The sequence below is a fragment of the Nasonia vitripennis genome (assembly GCF_009193385.2).
Source record: "Nasonia vitripennis strain AsymCx chromosome PSR unlocalized genomic scaffold, Nvit_psr_1.1 chrPSR_random0040, whole genome shotgun sequence".
In the NCBI taxonomy this organism is placed as follows: Eukaryota; Metazoa; Arthropoda; class Insecta; order Hymenoptera; family Pteromalidae; genus Nasonia; species Nasonia vitripennis.
The window spans coordinates 31,330-46,978 of NW_022279699.1; the positions used below are offsets into that span (position 1 = coordinate 31,330).

The 15,649-nt window shown below is 39.5% G+C and overlaps 1 protein-coding gene across 1 annotated transcript; it reads right to left on the reverse strand.

Annotated features, from left to right (window-relative positions):
* Window positions 1–14,005: 14,005 nt before the first annotated feature.
* LOC116418031 lies at window positions 14,006–15,443 on the reverse strand. Its single transcript, XM_031933211.2, has 2 exons — window positions 15,285–15,443; window positions 14,006–15,224 (listed from the first exon to the last, which is right to left on the reverse strand). Exons 1-2 carry the CDS (start codon window positions 15,370–15,372, stop codon window positions 14,041–14,043), a joined length of 1,272 nt encoding a protein of 423 aa, XP_031789071.1. The 5' UTR covers window positions 15,373–15,443; the 3' UTR covers window positions 14,006–14,040.
* Between the last annotated feature and the right edge of the window lie 206 nt (window positions 15,444–15,649).

Here is a 15,649-nt window from a genome sequence, read left to right on the forward strand (position 1 = left end):
GACCCTCGCTGGGCGGCGCAGATGATGCCTCGTGGCTCGACCTGGATGGCGTAATACGCCATACGCAAGGAGAAGACGAACCCGTAAGAGATTATATCGCCTCCTTGCTCACCATTTTAAGTAGATTTGAAAAGCCGTGGCAGCTACAAGATCAAGTGGATCTTATCATCGACAATATGCTTCCGAAGCTTAAGAAGAAGATGAAGGTTTTCAAGGGCCAATTGACTAATGTTCAGGAGTTCCTAGATAAAGCTCAAGAGGCAGAAGATGACGAAGAAGGCCAGTGGAGGCCGCCACCTCCGGCAGATCTAAGTATGCTGCCAGAAACCGCGTACAAGCCTCTCTCCAAGGCCGCGCGGGCCAAGCTCGCCTCCATGACTTCAAAACCGCCGTCTCTGACAGAAGCTGACCTAGAACAACTCTTCGAGAAGTTTTTCCAGAAGAAAACTCAGCAGTCTGCCCCATCGAGCTCCAAAGCATCTGGCTCAAGGAAAAACTCCCTCGACAATAAGGCTCCTGCATCGAGAGCGAATAACTCACCGCAACCAGGTGGCTCCAAACAAGCATCAACCCGTGGTGGCGGCAGAGGTCGGGGAGGAAGACGAGAAATAAGCCGCACAGATCCCGTTACTCCCAAGTCCGACAAGAATAAAGACAAACCGGCGGGACCAGACGGTGATAACCTTCTCTGCTGGAATTGTAGCTGGCCCGGCTACACAAAATTTACTTGTCCGGGTTGCACTTCTGAGCAATCAAAAAACGAGAAAGAGAGCGCGTAGATGAGGTCCCTACCGCTCTAGAGAATCCGCGGACCTTCAACGCTACAAGCGTAACAGGAGTAGCGCAAACACTTCACGGCACGGCGGGCGACTCACCGCTAGCAACGGGTAATCCGACCGATGTGGAGGCGTCTTGCGATGTAGGTACTGTTGCCAGCGCTTTAGTAGAGAAGTACCCACGGTGGTGGCTGACCGTAGAAGTCGGCCAATATCAATTTAGAGGACTCTACGATACCGGAGCTTCACGCACCGTCCTCGGCCCCACAGGCTTATCGCTCGCGGCTTCTCTAAATAGGCGCGTCCGACCCCATGTGGGCCCTGGAGCTAGAGCAGTCGACGGTCACTATGTCCCCATAATTGGTAGTGTCAAGTTGCCCTTCACTGTCAAAGGAATAACGCATCTGATTGACGTTCTTATTTTGAGCGAAGTCGATACAGAATGCACTCTAGGTGCAGACTTCGTTCGCGCTTTTTCCGCAATACTAGACCCTGTAGCAAACAAGTTACACCTCAAAGGCACAGACGTCGAGGTGCCGGCCTCCCTCTCGTCTGCACGTGCTGAGGAGCTTATGTCGCTCGCCTCTCTCGGGATAGAAGCGATCACCGATGAGCAGCGACTAGAAATCGACAATCTGATGAAAGAACTACTACCAGATCCCTCTTGCGAGCAGCTAGGCTGCACAGGATGGATACATCATGACATCGACGTTGGCCGTGCTCGCCCCATTAAGCAGAGGTACTACCCTGTTTCAAAAATTTTAGAGGACGAAATGCACGAGCAAGTGCACAAGATGCTCCGTGCGGGAATAATCAGAAGGTCTAAGAGCAATTGGTCTAGTCCGGTGGTTATGGTACGGAAGTCCGACGGTAGTTTTCGATTCTGTGTCGACTACCGAAAAGTTAATGCGGTGTCTAAAATTGCCGCGTACCCGCTTCCTTACATGGATATGATATTGCGGAAAATACAACACGCGAGATACATTACCGCCTTAGATTGCTCTGGAGCATTTTTACAAATACCTCTTACAGAGCGGTCTATTCCGATCACTGCTTTCACCGTACCTGGACTCGGCCTATTTGAATTTGTCAGAATGCCCTACGGCCTGGCGGGCGGCCCGGCTACCTTCCAGATGCTGGCTGACAAATTGATCACGCCAGAAATGGAGCCGTTTGCTTTCGCATATTTAGACGATATTATTATTGCGACTGATACGTTTTCAGATCACATCAAGTGGCTCACCCTAATCCTAAAACGGATAAACGAAGCTGGTCTGACAATAAACCGCAAAAAGTCTAAAATCTGCATGCCCGAGGTGCGCTACCTCGGTGTGCTCGTGAACCGCGAAGGCTGCCGTCCTGATCCCGAACGAGTCAAACCCATTGTCGAATACCCGGCCCCCAAGAACCTTAAGCAATTGCGCAGATTTCTTGGTATGGCCTCTTGGTATCGCAAATTTTTAGAAGATTTTGCAACGCTATGCGAACCGCTTACCGCGCTCACTCGTAAGAATGTTAAATACGAGTGGAAAGACGAACATTGGGCTGCTTTTGAGCAAGTAAAGGCTTTAATCGCAACTGCCCCAGTCTTAGCAAGGCCTGACTTCAGCGCTCCGTTTATTGTAGAATGTGACGCCAGTGACACAGGGCTTGGTAGCGTTCTCTTGCAGCGCGTAGATGGCGAGGAGCGCGTGCTCTGTTTTGCGAGCCGCGTCCTGTCTGCTACGGAGCGGAGGCTGTCAGTGACAGAGAGGGAATGCCTCAGCGTAATCTGGTCTATAGAGAAATTTAGACCATACATCGAAGGCTACCACTTCACGGTAGTGACAGATCACCACAGCCTAGTGTGGCTGCAGAATTTAAAGCATCCGAATGGAAAATTAGGCCGTTGGTCTCTACGCTTACAGTCGTATGATTTCGACATAGTGCATCGGAAAGGCAAGGACAATGTGGTCCCCGACGCACTTTCGCGTATGTTCGAGACCGACGAAGACGAATCAGCTGCAATAGCATCCCTCCACGTGGATGAGTCTATAAACGACCCTTGGTACTTAAAGAAGGCTAAGCAGGTCGCTGAAGACCCCACGGCGCATCCCTTTTGGAAAATCACCGGCGGGCGGCTTTATCATTATCGCCCTGACCCGACAGTAGACGACTTATTGGGACAAGACGAAGATGCTTGGAAGCTTGTAGTACCACGAGAACAGTGCGAGCAGGTGCTCGCTGAGTGCCACGATGAACCTACCTCCGGACATTTAGGGAGATTTAAGACTCATCAGAGAGTAGCACTCCGGTATTACTGGCCCCATTTGTACAAAGATACAGCTCATTTCGTACGAAATTGCCAAGTCTGCCAGCAAGTTAAAGTCGAGCAACTTGCTCCGGCTGGACTCATGGGCAAACATATAGTTTCGCGCCCATGGGAGATAGTCGCGGGTGACACTATGGGTCCCTTTCCCCGATCGACCCTAGGGAACGAACATTTACTAATATTCATTGATTTATTCACGAGATGGATTGAATGCATCCCGATTAGAAAGGCGAATGCAAAAACCATCAAGCGTGAACTGAATTTACGGGTTTTCTTAAGATTCGGAATTCCTGATCAATTCCTATCGGACAATGGCACTCCTTTCAAGAACAAGCTAGTCGACAAATTCTTAGAATCACATGGGGTCTATCACAGTACGTGTGCTCCTTACTCGCCCAAATCAAATCCGACCGAACGAGTAAACCGTACCATAAAAACCATGATCGCTGCGTTCATTGAAACTAAGCATACTACTTGGTATGAGCACATACCGGAGTTCGCGTTCGCGTACAATACCGCTATTCACGAAGCGACTCGCTCTAGTCCAGCCTTCCTCAATTATGGAAGAAATCCCGAGCCACCGCGCACGACGCGACGGGAAATAGAGCAAGCCGCGAGGCAAAGCGTAGAAGAAGCAGCACGTGATGATTGGCTAGCTCGCATGGAAAAATTAAACGATTTTCGGGCCAATGCCCTTGAAAATTCGAGAGCTGCACAAGAACGGCAAGAGAAGTACTACAACGCGAAGCATCGTGACATAGTATACAAAGTTGGCGACAAGGTATGGGCAAGAAATCGAATTCTTTCTTCCGCAGCTCAAGCTATTGCTGCGAAGCTCAGCCCCAAGTACGCTGGTCCCTTTATTGTCTCGGCTCGCGTCGGGATGAACTCCTATAAGCTCCAGACAGAGCAGGGAGTAGACATAGGCAAAGTAGCCGTATGTGACTTGAAAACTTGTTATGATGAAGAGCAGTTTCCTGGAGGTGCGCCAGAACCCGATAACTCGGTACTAGAGCCGCCGACTTCGCCTAAGAAAGACGAGCACGCCAGTATCCTTCAACCTGTGCCGTCGGCAGAAGCGACTACGAGCTCTGTGCCGGAAATACAGACTTCGGTTGTGCCGAAGCACCGGGGCAGGCCACGAGGCTCTAAAAATAAGCTACCTCTGCCGACAACGACGTCGCCTCGGCGCCTACGACCCCGAGATAAACAGAATTAGGAATCCCTTCTTTAATTCTTTTCCCTGCTTCTGCTTGTCCATGTTTGCTTGCATAAATAACACTTTTGCTTTCGCTTATCATAAATTTTGCCACCTACACCTACGCCCCAGCGGTTAGTTATAGCCTATGGTATAATCTGTTCCACAGGATCATGCTACCCATCAAGAAGGCAGGTGAGAGGCCAGCGACCTTCATTGAGGTGCCAGCTGAGCTGTTGGAGCAGCTCAAGAAGCTGGTCACTGACACCATCCTGGCTCAGACGACTGATATTCCGTCATCGGTGGGTAACCTGGCCCCCTGGCCAGAACTCCTGAAGTCACTGGGAGAGACGGCTAACGGGACGGCCAGACTCTGGCCGGACAGGTCGGCCCCAGCCTTACCTGCCCCGCCACTGGTCCAACCGCAGCTCCCTACCGACGAGCTGAGGGAAGAACCCGTCTTGGAAGCCGCTCCCCAGGAAGAGGAGCCGGAGATAGAGGAGGCCCCCCAACCAGCGCCATCTCCGAGCTCGTCCACCCCGTCGACGACAGACAGCTTGACTCTAGCACTGCAGGAGTGGACAGCGCTGGAGGCGAGAACTCGCGCTTGTCGGAAGGCTAGACAACAGGCTCAGCAACAAGAGAGTGCGGCTTATGAAGAAGTCCTGCGCTTCTCGCGTCACCCCGACGTCAGGGTGAAGGCGCTGGTCCCGGCGGAGTTCCTCGCCAAGGTACGAAAAATGGTGGAGCTACGGGAGCATATGGTGAAGGCAGAAGCCCAGTGGCTGGAGGACTGGAAGAGAGAGGAGCAAAAGCAAGCTTTGAAGCAAGAGCAGCTGAGAAAGTTGCACGAACTGGAGGAGATCCGCGCTCAGCTACACAGCCTCGAGGCTCCCCCCGTAAGCAAGCAGAGCGTCTCTTACTCCAGCGAGCTGCCTGCAAGAGAGCCTGGGCCAGTGGCTTTAATCTACCGGCATGCTAAGGAGCCCTGTCATGCCATGGATGGCCCTCGCCCTGATCTGAGATATGTCAGATTCTGCCGAGCGTGCAATCTGACAGGAGTCTCAAGGACGAAGAACTGTCCGAACTTCTTCTTACACAACAAGTTCCATAGCGGAGAGTATCCACGCTATCGCTACTAGGAGTTTCTACACAGAAGAAGGTCTCGCCTCTTGTCTAGCTTCGCAGCACCTACAATTAGAAGACTGTTCTAATTGAACTATTTAGTTCCTACTTGTAATTAGATCGTCGTTACAAAACGTAATGAATATTTTTTTTATTTTGTTATTTTCGTTGTATGGCACCGACGTCTACAACTCAGTGCATATTATTGTTTCTTTAGTTAGGCAAGAGAGACAAAGAGACTTATTACTCTATCTAATGTACATTTTTTTTCCTGCCTTAGATATTTAATAAATCACTATTTTGTAATTTCCTAAATTTGTCCCTTTATTTTTCTTAATGGAGAGAGACCAGTTGATCGAGTTGGTACCCCCTGCTACCAACGTCTGGGGGTGGGGCATATAACGAGTTGACTAACGTGCTCTCGTTATGTCTCTCTCCTCCGAATATATATGTGAATAACTATAATTCTGCATGTACATATCCATGTAAACATGTACTATATTTCAGCAGCAAGGTAAGTGAGAGAGTTCACACTTAAGCAGCTAGCAATACGGAGAGAGCCGCGCGCGTGTGTGAGTGTGTCACGTGAAAGAGAGTGAGAGAGTGGGAGAAAGCCCGCGCGGTCGCGCTGTCGCGCTCCGCGAGACAACTTTGCTTTCGGCTATTGTACGGTGCTGGCTAATTTCCTGGATAGATCCTGCGATTGCGATCCGCGTCCACGCCGGAGATCTGTACGTTATCTACGAGAATTCGTGTCTTGTCGTGTCGCCGGGTACGATCCCGTTTAATTGGGAGACCCATTTGTGAGTTCCGCACGAGTTAAGCAGCTATAGCTGCCCGCCGTCCCGCTGCACTTATCTGCACGACCAAGGTCACGAGGCATCACCTGCGCTGACCGGCGAAAGCCCTATTGTCCGCTTACGCCATCCAGGTCGAGCCACGAGGCATCATCTGCGCCGCCCAGCGAGGGTCCCGTCACTAACTTGTGTATTCGAGAAAAGCCACGAGGCACACGTTCGAGCGAGCCAGCACGGAAGTAATTGTAAGTACCTGCTCGTTTGCTGATCTCTCTCCCCGTAGTAAGCCTAGCTTTGTCTCTCTCTCGCTTGCGCTGCATTTGTTCGTAGGTTTACGATTACATAAAGCATAGTTCATCTTTTATCTATCTTGTTTATTTCTCGCCTGACTCTCCGCTTTCCCCGCGTTCCCTTCTCTCGAAGACGCAAACGTCATATTCGCGATTAAGCTGCGCAGCATTAAGACTCACGACGCCGCCGCGGGCACACGTGCACGAGGGCGTGCACGTACAGCATACTGTGCTACGGGCCAGGCTTCGAACAGCCTTCAAGAAGCCTGCAACGAGTTGCTCATTCGGATCGTCGTCAATTCCTCTCAAATACTTTATACACGGTTTGCAAACACCGTTATAACTTGTGTTTCAAAATTAGTTGTAATACTCTGTGTGCAAATTTATTAGGACAGTGTCAAAGTGAATTATATTGGCGTGAAAATTATATAAAATATTGAACTGTGTATTTAAAACTGAGTGTGTGCGACTAAAATATGGTGCGAATCTCTTTTAAAACTAAAATTTAGTGTCACTCCGCGTACAAATTTTGAGCATTTATCTTTTATGTGTGATTTGAGTTAAATTTAATGTAATTTAGTGAATTTTATATATATGCTTTGTTTGAGAATTTGTTCTGTGGTTTTGTGTGAATTTGGCAGGATGCGTCAAACTGCTTGTGCGTTAGATGTGTAAAAAGAAATAATATTGGTGTAAAAAAAAAAGATGTAAATTATTGCGTTTTGTTTTATTTGGGTACCTCTTTTAACATTCACTGGGTCTCAATAATTTTTATTGCTAGTGAACTGTCCGAACTTGTTAATTGTAAAAGCCACAATAAGATTCTAAATTCGGTTTAAAATTACGGGCGTTTCTGCGCGTCTCACCCGATGTGTAGTTGCACTGACGTCACGGCGTCTTTGTGTGTGTGCACGCGCGACTCGAGTTTCAAATTTTATCTACGACTGTGCGTTCTTTGTGCTCTCGACCCTGATTCTTTGTTCACGCACTTTATAATAATTTCCCCTTTTTACGCGCACTTGTATGGGACTTACTTTTAATCATCCACTCAATCACACAAATTTTGTTTTTAATATGTAAAAAGCAAACAATTCCGCGTCTGACAAAAGCTGAGCAGATCCCGAACAAACCCCCAGTTTTGTTAGGGTAATTCTGAGCTTACCAAACTAACAATCAATTATTAATATAAACGTGGGCGGTCAGCTACTCTCCCATACGGAAAAGATTAGTGAAATTACTAATTTGTCGCGCCAGAATTGTTTGATTTTGTAAATTTTAACTTTAAATCATTAAGGAAAATAACTTACTTGTGTTTGATGGATCACTGGAAAGCTAAATCAATGAGGTAGTGGTAAGAACCAAAACTATGACTGCGCTGGGCTTCTCTTCTAAATTTTGTTTTATTCTCCTTTGGATGATTAACGTGACGTACAATGAAATTCAATACAATCGTTCGACGACGATACGAAACTCAAAGAAAAATATTAATCAACCAAATCTTTTAACTGTAAAGAAAATAATGTGCCTTTTCTATATTCGGTCTACTCAATGTAAAAAAAACTCGGAGAGAAAGCGTCCTGTCTCTAGGAGCGCACACACAGGAGTGAAGTTTGGGGGAGGCAGAGTTTGAAGAGAGCGTGATAGCTTTCTCCCACACAGGGTCTTTACTTCTCCTTTGCACTTCAGTTTAGCCGCGCTTTCTCTCTCTCTTACTTATTAGGCCTTATGGGTCTAGCTTACGGTCAACGGCTAAACTGCAGCGTCGACTGTATACGCGCGCTTTCAGCCGAGGGAGGAGAAGTTTTGTTTTGGTTTTGAGTTACTTCTCGTGTACGTTAAGCGTCGAAGTTTCTGGATTCTTTCTTTCTTTCGTCTTGGTTGGAATTAATTTAATTTAATGTCTTTGAACATCTATCCAGGAACTTCGTCACTTAACACAAACATCGATAGACAAATAATTTGCATGTCTCACGTATATTACGTCTTAAATGAAGAAGCAGTAAATTTTATAAAACAAGATGGCCGACACTGAAAACCAGAGCAGCAGTTGAGAAAGCAATGCCGTTGTCGGGGTAATATAATCAAAAGTCGTGACTTATGATTGGATATTTAAAGTATATCATACATCGATATGACAAATAATTTGCATGTCTCACGCATATTACGTCTTGAATGTAGAAGCAGTAAATTTTATAAAACAAGATGGCCGACACTGAAAACCAGAGCAGCAGTTCAGAAAGCAATGCCGTTCTCGGGGTAATATAATCAATAGTCTCGACTTATGATTGGATATTTAAAGTATATCATACAACGATATGACAAATAATTTGCATGTCTCACGTATATTACGTCTTAAATAAATAAAGCAGTAAATTTTATAAAACAAGATGGCCGACACTGAAAACCAGAGAAGCAGTAGGAATATCAGAGTCTAGAATACCAGACTTTTTCTTCATTGGCAAAGCCGATAACACTGAGATAAGGTTTTGAATTTGCCCTCGCCTAACCTCACTGTATCGCCTATTTTTTGAAGTTAAAGTTGCACGGATTCTACTGTAACTTTGAGCAAAAATGGCAATGTCCAGACTTTTTCTTTATTGGCAAAGCCGCTAACACTGAGATAAGGTTTTGAATTTGCCCTCGCCTAACGTCACTGTTTCGCATATTTTTTGAAGTTAAAGTTGCACGGATTCTACTGTAACTTTGAGCAAAAATGGCAATGTACAAACTTTTTCTTTATTGGCAAAGCTGCTAACACTGAGATAAGGTTTTGAATTTGCCCTCGCCTAACGTCACTGTTTCGCATATTTTTTGAAGTTAAAGTTGCACGGATTCTACTGTAACTTTGAGCAAAAATGGCAATGTACAAACTTTTTCTTTATTGGCAAAGCCGCTAACACTGAGATAAGGTTTTGAATTTGCCCTCGCCTAACGTCACTGTTTCGCATATTTTTTGAAGTTAAAGTTGCACGGATTCTACTGTAACTTTGAGCAAGATTGGCAATGCCCAGACTTTTTCTTTATTGGCAAAGCCGATGACACTGCGATAATAATTTGATTTGCCCTCGCCTAACCTCAGTGTTTCGCATATTTTTTGAAGTTAAAGTTGCACGGATTCTACTGTAACTTTGAGCAAAAATGGCAATGTCCTGACTTTTTCTTTATTGGCAAAGCCGATAACACTGAGATAAGGTTTTGAATTTGCCCTCGCCTAACCTCACTGTATCGCATATTTTTTGAAGTAAAAATTGCAAGGATTCTACTGTAACTTTGAGCAAAAATGGCAATGACCAGTCTTTTTCTTTATTGGCAAAGCCGATAACACTGAGATAAGGTTTTGAATTTGCCCTCGCCTAACCTCACTGTATCGCATATTTTTTGAAGTAAAAATTGCAAGGATTCTACTGTAACTTTGAGCAAAAATGGCAATGACCAGTCTTTTTCTTTATTGGCAAAGCCGATAACACTGAGATAAGGTTTTGAATTTGCCCTCGCCTAACCTCACTGTATCGCATATTTTTTGAAGTAAAAATTGCACGGATTCTACTGTAACTTTGAGCAAAAATGGCAGTCTCCAGACTTTTTCTTTATTGGCAAAGCCGATGACACTGCGATAATATTTTGATTTGCCCTCGCCTAACCTCAGTGTTTCGCATATTTTTTGAAGTTAAAGTTGCACGGATTCTACTGTAACTTTGAGCAAAATTGGCAATGCCCAGACTTTTTCTTTATTGGCAAAGCCGATGACACTGAGATAAGGTTTGGATTTGCCCTCGCCTAACCTCAGTGTATCGCATGCGTTAGCAGATAACACTAAGATAACGATTTGAATTTGCCCTCGCCTAACGTCACTGTTTTGCATATTTTTTGAAGTTAAAGTTGCACGGATTCTACTGTAACTTTGAGCAAAAAGGGCAATGTCCAAACTTTTTCTTTATTGGCAAAGCCGATAACACTGAGATAAGCTTTTGAATTTGCCCTCGCCTAACGTCACTGTATCGCATATTTTTTGAAGTAAAAATTGCAAGGATTCTACTGTAACTTTGAGCAAAAATGGCAATGACCAGTCTTTTTCTTTATTGGCAAAGCCGATAACACTGAGATAAGGTTTTGAATTTGCCCTCGCCTAACCTCACTGTATCGCATATTTTTTGAAGTAAAAATTGCACGGATTCTACTGTAACTTTGAGCAAAAATGGCAGTCTCCAAACTTTTTCTTTATTGGCAAAGCCGATGACACTGCGATAATATTTTGATTTTGCTTTCGGCTAACCTCAGTGTTTCAAGTATTTTTTTAAGTAAATGTTGCACGGTTTCTACTGTAACTTTGAGCAAAATTGGCAATGCCCAGACTTTTTCTTTATTGGCAAAGCCGATGACACTGAGATAAGGTTTTGAATTTGCCCTCGCCTAACCTCACTGTATCGCATATTTTTTGAAGTTAAAATTGCACGGATTCTACTGTAACTTTGAGCAAAAATGGCAATGTCCTGACTTTTTCTTTATTGGCAAAGCCGATAACACTGAGATAAGGTTTTGTATTTGCCCTCGCCTAACCTCACTGTATCGCATATTTTTTAAAGTAAAAGTTGCACGGATTCTACTGTAACTTTGAGCAAAAATGGCAATCTCCAAACTTTTTCTTTATTGGCACAGCCGCTAACACTGAGATAAGGTTTTGAATTTGCCCTCGCCTAACGTCACTGTTTCGCATATTTTTTGAAGTTAAAGTTGCACGGATTCTACTGTAACTTTGAGCAAAAATGGCAATGTCCAGACTTTATCTTTATTGGCAAAGCCGATGACACTGCGATAATATTTTGATTTTGCTTTCGGCTAACTTCAGTGTTTCAAGTATTTTTTTAAGTTTTACTTAAAATTATGTTAAGATGAAAATCCGCTTTATTTATATTTAGATTTTTTATTTATTTGCACAAGTTGATTCGGATTAGTTTTAGAAGAGATGTGGAAGAATCACAAATCACAAAGCGGATTTTCAGCTTGAAGCTATAGTTAGATTAATTCTTCTTGCGAGTAAGTAATGATCTTTATCAGTGTGCTGATTTTTAACACTTGACATTTTTAAAGCTGATAATTTGTCGGAAACTTTTTAAAATGTCTCTATGTACACTTATAATCCTCTCAAATACCTTTCATTAAAACGTATCTAAAAGATTATCTCTGACATTTTAATGAATGTTTTGAAAAGGTTTATATAACGTTTTTCAGAAGGTTTTTGAATTTTACAAAAGTTTATTGAAAACATTTAAAAACATTAGTAGTAGTAGAAACCTTAGACACTATTCTTGCTACAATTTAATTCGCTTTTTTTAATATTTTGTTTTGAACAATTACTCATTATTTTATTATTATTATATTGTTTATTATTATTATTATTATTTATTATTATTCATTCGCATATTTTATTATTCTGTAACAAAGAAATTAAATTAAAATTTTTTGTCTGGAACCTGGATCTCCAGCGTGGCAGTTGAATGTGCTATCCATTTACCTAAACAGATGTCTTATATGCAGAATTTCAGGTCTGATATATTAACTGCATACAACTATCTTAACATACAAGCTTAAATAAATAACCAATTAATGGCAATTGCTCATATTAAATAAACATAAAATAACGTAATCGACTCATCTGTTTGAAAGTTAACAAAGATAACAAGAGTTATAACCATAAAATTAGACTGTACTATTTGACAAGATAATTTTATCAGTTTTACATTTTACCAATCAATATAACTCTAGCAAGAATTACTTCAATACATATAGTAATTGGGGAGAAAACTGACATAAACTTTGTAAATGCAATATTTTTTGAAATCAACTAAAAATCTTTTTTAAAATCTTGCGAAAAAGTTGTAGAAAGCTTTATGAAACTCTACCAGGAATAACGCACAAACGTAATCTAAAATTAGGTTTTTAAAAAGGTTGTCATAACATTTCTTATAAAATCAGTAAAAACTTTTTCTCAAGGTTCTCAGAACTTTTCAAGGCAAGGGTTCCAAATCGTCAAGGAAATAATTACAAATAACAATATGAAAACATCCTTAAGACCTAGTATAAATAATTTTAATTATAGTAACATGGACATTTGCATAAAAGATTTATTAAATTATTTCTATAATGTTCTTAAATCATCTAAGAGAATATTTGTCTCACAGAAAATAAGTTGAAACGGAAGATTAATGCGACCTTTCAAAAACCTTTTTGGAAACGTTTTGAAGAAGCTAGTCATAACATTTATTGCAAAATTTATAAATACATTTATTAGACGTTTTTAAAACCTTTCAGAATGGGTTCCTAATCGTCGCAGAAATCATTGCAAATAACATCATTGAAACATCCTAAAAACCTTGTATAGAATATTTCATATATTTTAATATAGACATTTGAATAAATGTTTAACAAAATATTTCTAAAATGTTTTTAAATAATCTTGGAGAATATTTATCTGATAGAAAATTACTTGAAACTAAATGTTAATGCTACCTTTCAAAAACCTTTTTGGAAACGTTTTCAAAAAGGTAGTCATAACATTTATCACAAAATCTATAAATATATTTTATCGATGTTTTTAAAACTTCTTAGCATGGGTTCCAAATTGTCAAAAAAGTCATTGCAAATAACATTATAGAAACATCCTAAAAACCATATACACAATATTTCATTTATCGTATCATGGACATTTGCATAAATGTTTCTCAAATTATTTCTATAATGTTTTTAAATTATCTCAGAGAATATTTTTCTGAGAGGACATAACTTTAAACAAAATGTTACTGCGACGTTTTAAAAACCTTGTTGGAAAGGTTTTGAATAAGGTAGTCATAACGTTTCTCATAAATTTGATCAATACATTTATTAAACCGTTTAAAATTAGAATGGTTACTAATGGAAAAAAATATTATGTTGTAAAATAATTTATAAATGTTTTTAAATATTTAACATTTTGTATTAAAAAGACTATGGGTAAGATTTTTTAAAAGCTTCCTATTAATACCTCCTAAAATCATTTTTTGGATTGTTTTACTATTCGGATTTAGATTATTTTTAATTATGTTTTTGTAACTTTTCTTTAAGGTCTTTGAAAATATTTTATTGAAATGTTAATAGGCGATTCTTTAGATATTAATAAAAGTTTTTAAAAAGATTTCTGTAATCATTTTTGAAAAATGTTTTTCAAAAATGTATTGTGCTATGTTGTTATTTATACAGATAACCTGTTAACTTAATACGTCTAATTAAGGCTTTAAATATATTTTAGTATGCAAGAAGACTGGACCTATGTACAGGTAACTTAGATTACATCCTTAGGATGTCGTTTTTATCGATTGTATTATGTATATTGATGTAAAACTGCATGTCTTGTACTCTGGTAAATAAATAAATATAAATATAAATTACACAACATGTCTGAATAATTGTTGAAATGCTTGTTTACTTTTCTTACATGTATGGTATTATAAAAAATATTTAAAAAATAGTTACAATTAATTTAAATATAATTTTATTATATATTATTATTTTATAACATTGTTGGATCAATAAAAATTATAAGGGCAATTTTTAGGTTGTCTAATATTTCCCGATATTCAGTTAACAATTTCAAATCATCTTTAATTCCCCACAGTTTTTGATTTTTATTGTAATAATAGCTATAGTAATGTGAATAACTGTCTTGACATCCTGGTTTAAAAGCAATAAATCCGAAGAGTTCAAATTTTTTTTCTTTATAAATAATAAATAGTGGTACATTACTTGTATGTGTCATGTTCATTGAAACATTTTCAATATCAACAACTACAAAACAGCCAAATTTAAATGTTTCCGTTAAAGTTATATTTTTACACTTACGACATCTTTTTAAATGCTCTGAAAATATACTTTTCAAGCAATGGTCTATGAACGTTGATTTATTACTTATTAAGTCAGATAAAGAATAATAAGATATAGATACTACATGTAAGTGAACTACTTTTTGATATCCACATGTGAGACATTTATCTTGTCTTTGAATTGTAAATTGATTCTCCCATAGATTTTCGTATAAATTTATTATATTAATGCTGCAATCAATTATATTATCATTCAAGACTTTTCCATAAGGATATAAAATTAATCCTCTGTTAAAATAAATATCTTCGGTGTTATATGTCAGGTTAGCATATTTTATAATTGTACTGAAAAATGAATTTTTTAGTAAATATGCACTATCGTACAGAAATAGTCTAAATCCCTTATGATTTTGATACAATAATAGTAATAATTCAAAAAGGCTGTCAAAAGAACAAGTATAAATAAATGATACTTTTTTGCTGAAAAATTCAATAGGAACTTTCAAGAGCAAACCATTTTTTAGATTAAATTTAATCAAATGAGTTCTATTCTCAGGAGTTTGTTCCTTGGCTTGATAATGTAATATTGCATTATTTTCATTTAAATCATACTTCTCAAAATACTCATTTTTAGTGTCTTGATTGAGAGCAAGATCTACTTTATAATCAATTTTCATAAGATTCACAAATAACTTGATTACTAAAGGTAGCAATTGATTGCACTGAAATTTACTTTTTATCTTTTTATAATTTAACATGCATCGCATGCAATGCGTTTCAGAATTTAAGACATTTTCTTCATTTTTATATTTAGATGCTGTTTGTAACTTCCATATACCAAGGATCATTTTCAGCCAATCCGTTAACGACTCATCTGTAGAAATGAACATCAATAAAGTAAATTTAAAATTTTTTAATTCAGTATGACATTTACCTTCCTTAAACTGTTCCTGTAAATTTAATATTTTTTTTATACACAAAAAAAATAACTCAATATTACGCATTTTAGTAATTGAGGACATGTTTAATAACCAAAATAATTTTTTTATTGTACGTCAGGGATGTTAGGCCTGAAATATATATATATATATATATATATATATATATATATATATAACATTTATATATATATATATATATATATATATATATATATATATATATATATATATATATATATATATATATAAAAATGTTATACATGGGTGCTAACTTCCTAGATCTCCTGGAGCTTCAGGAAGTTGGCACCCAGAATTATAAATTTTCAATTTTCAAATATATATATATATATATATATAT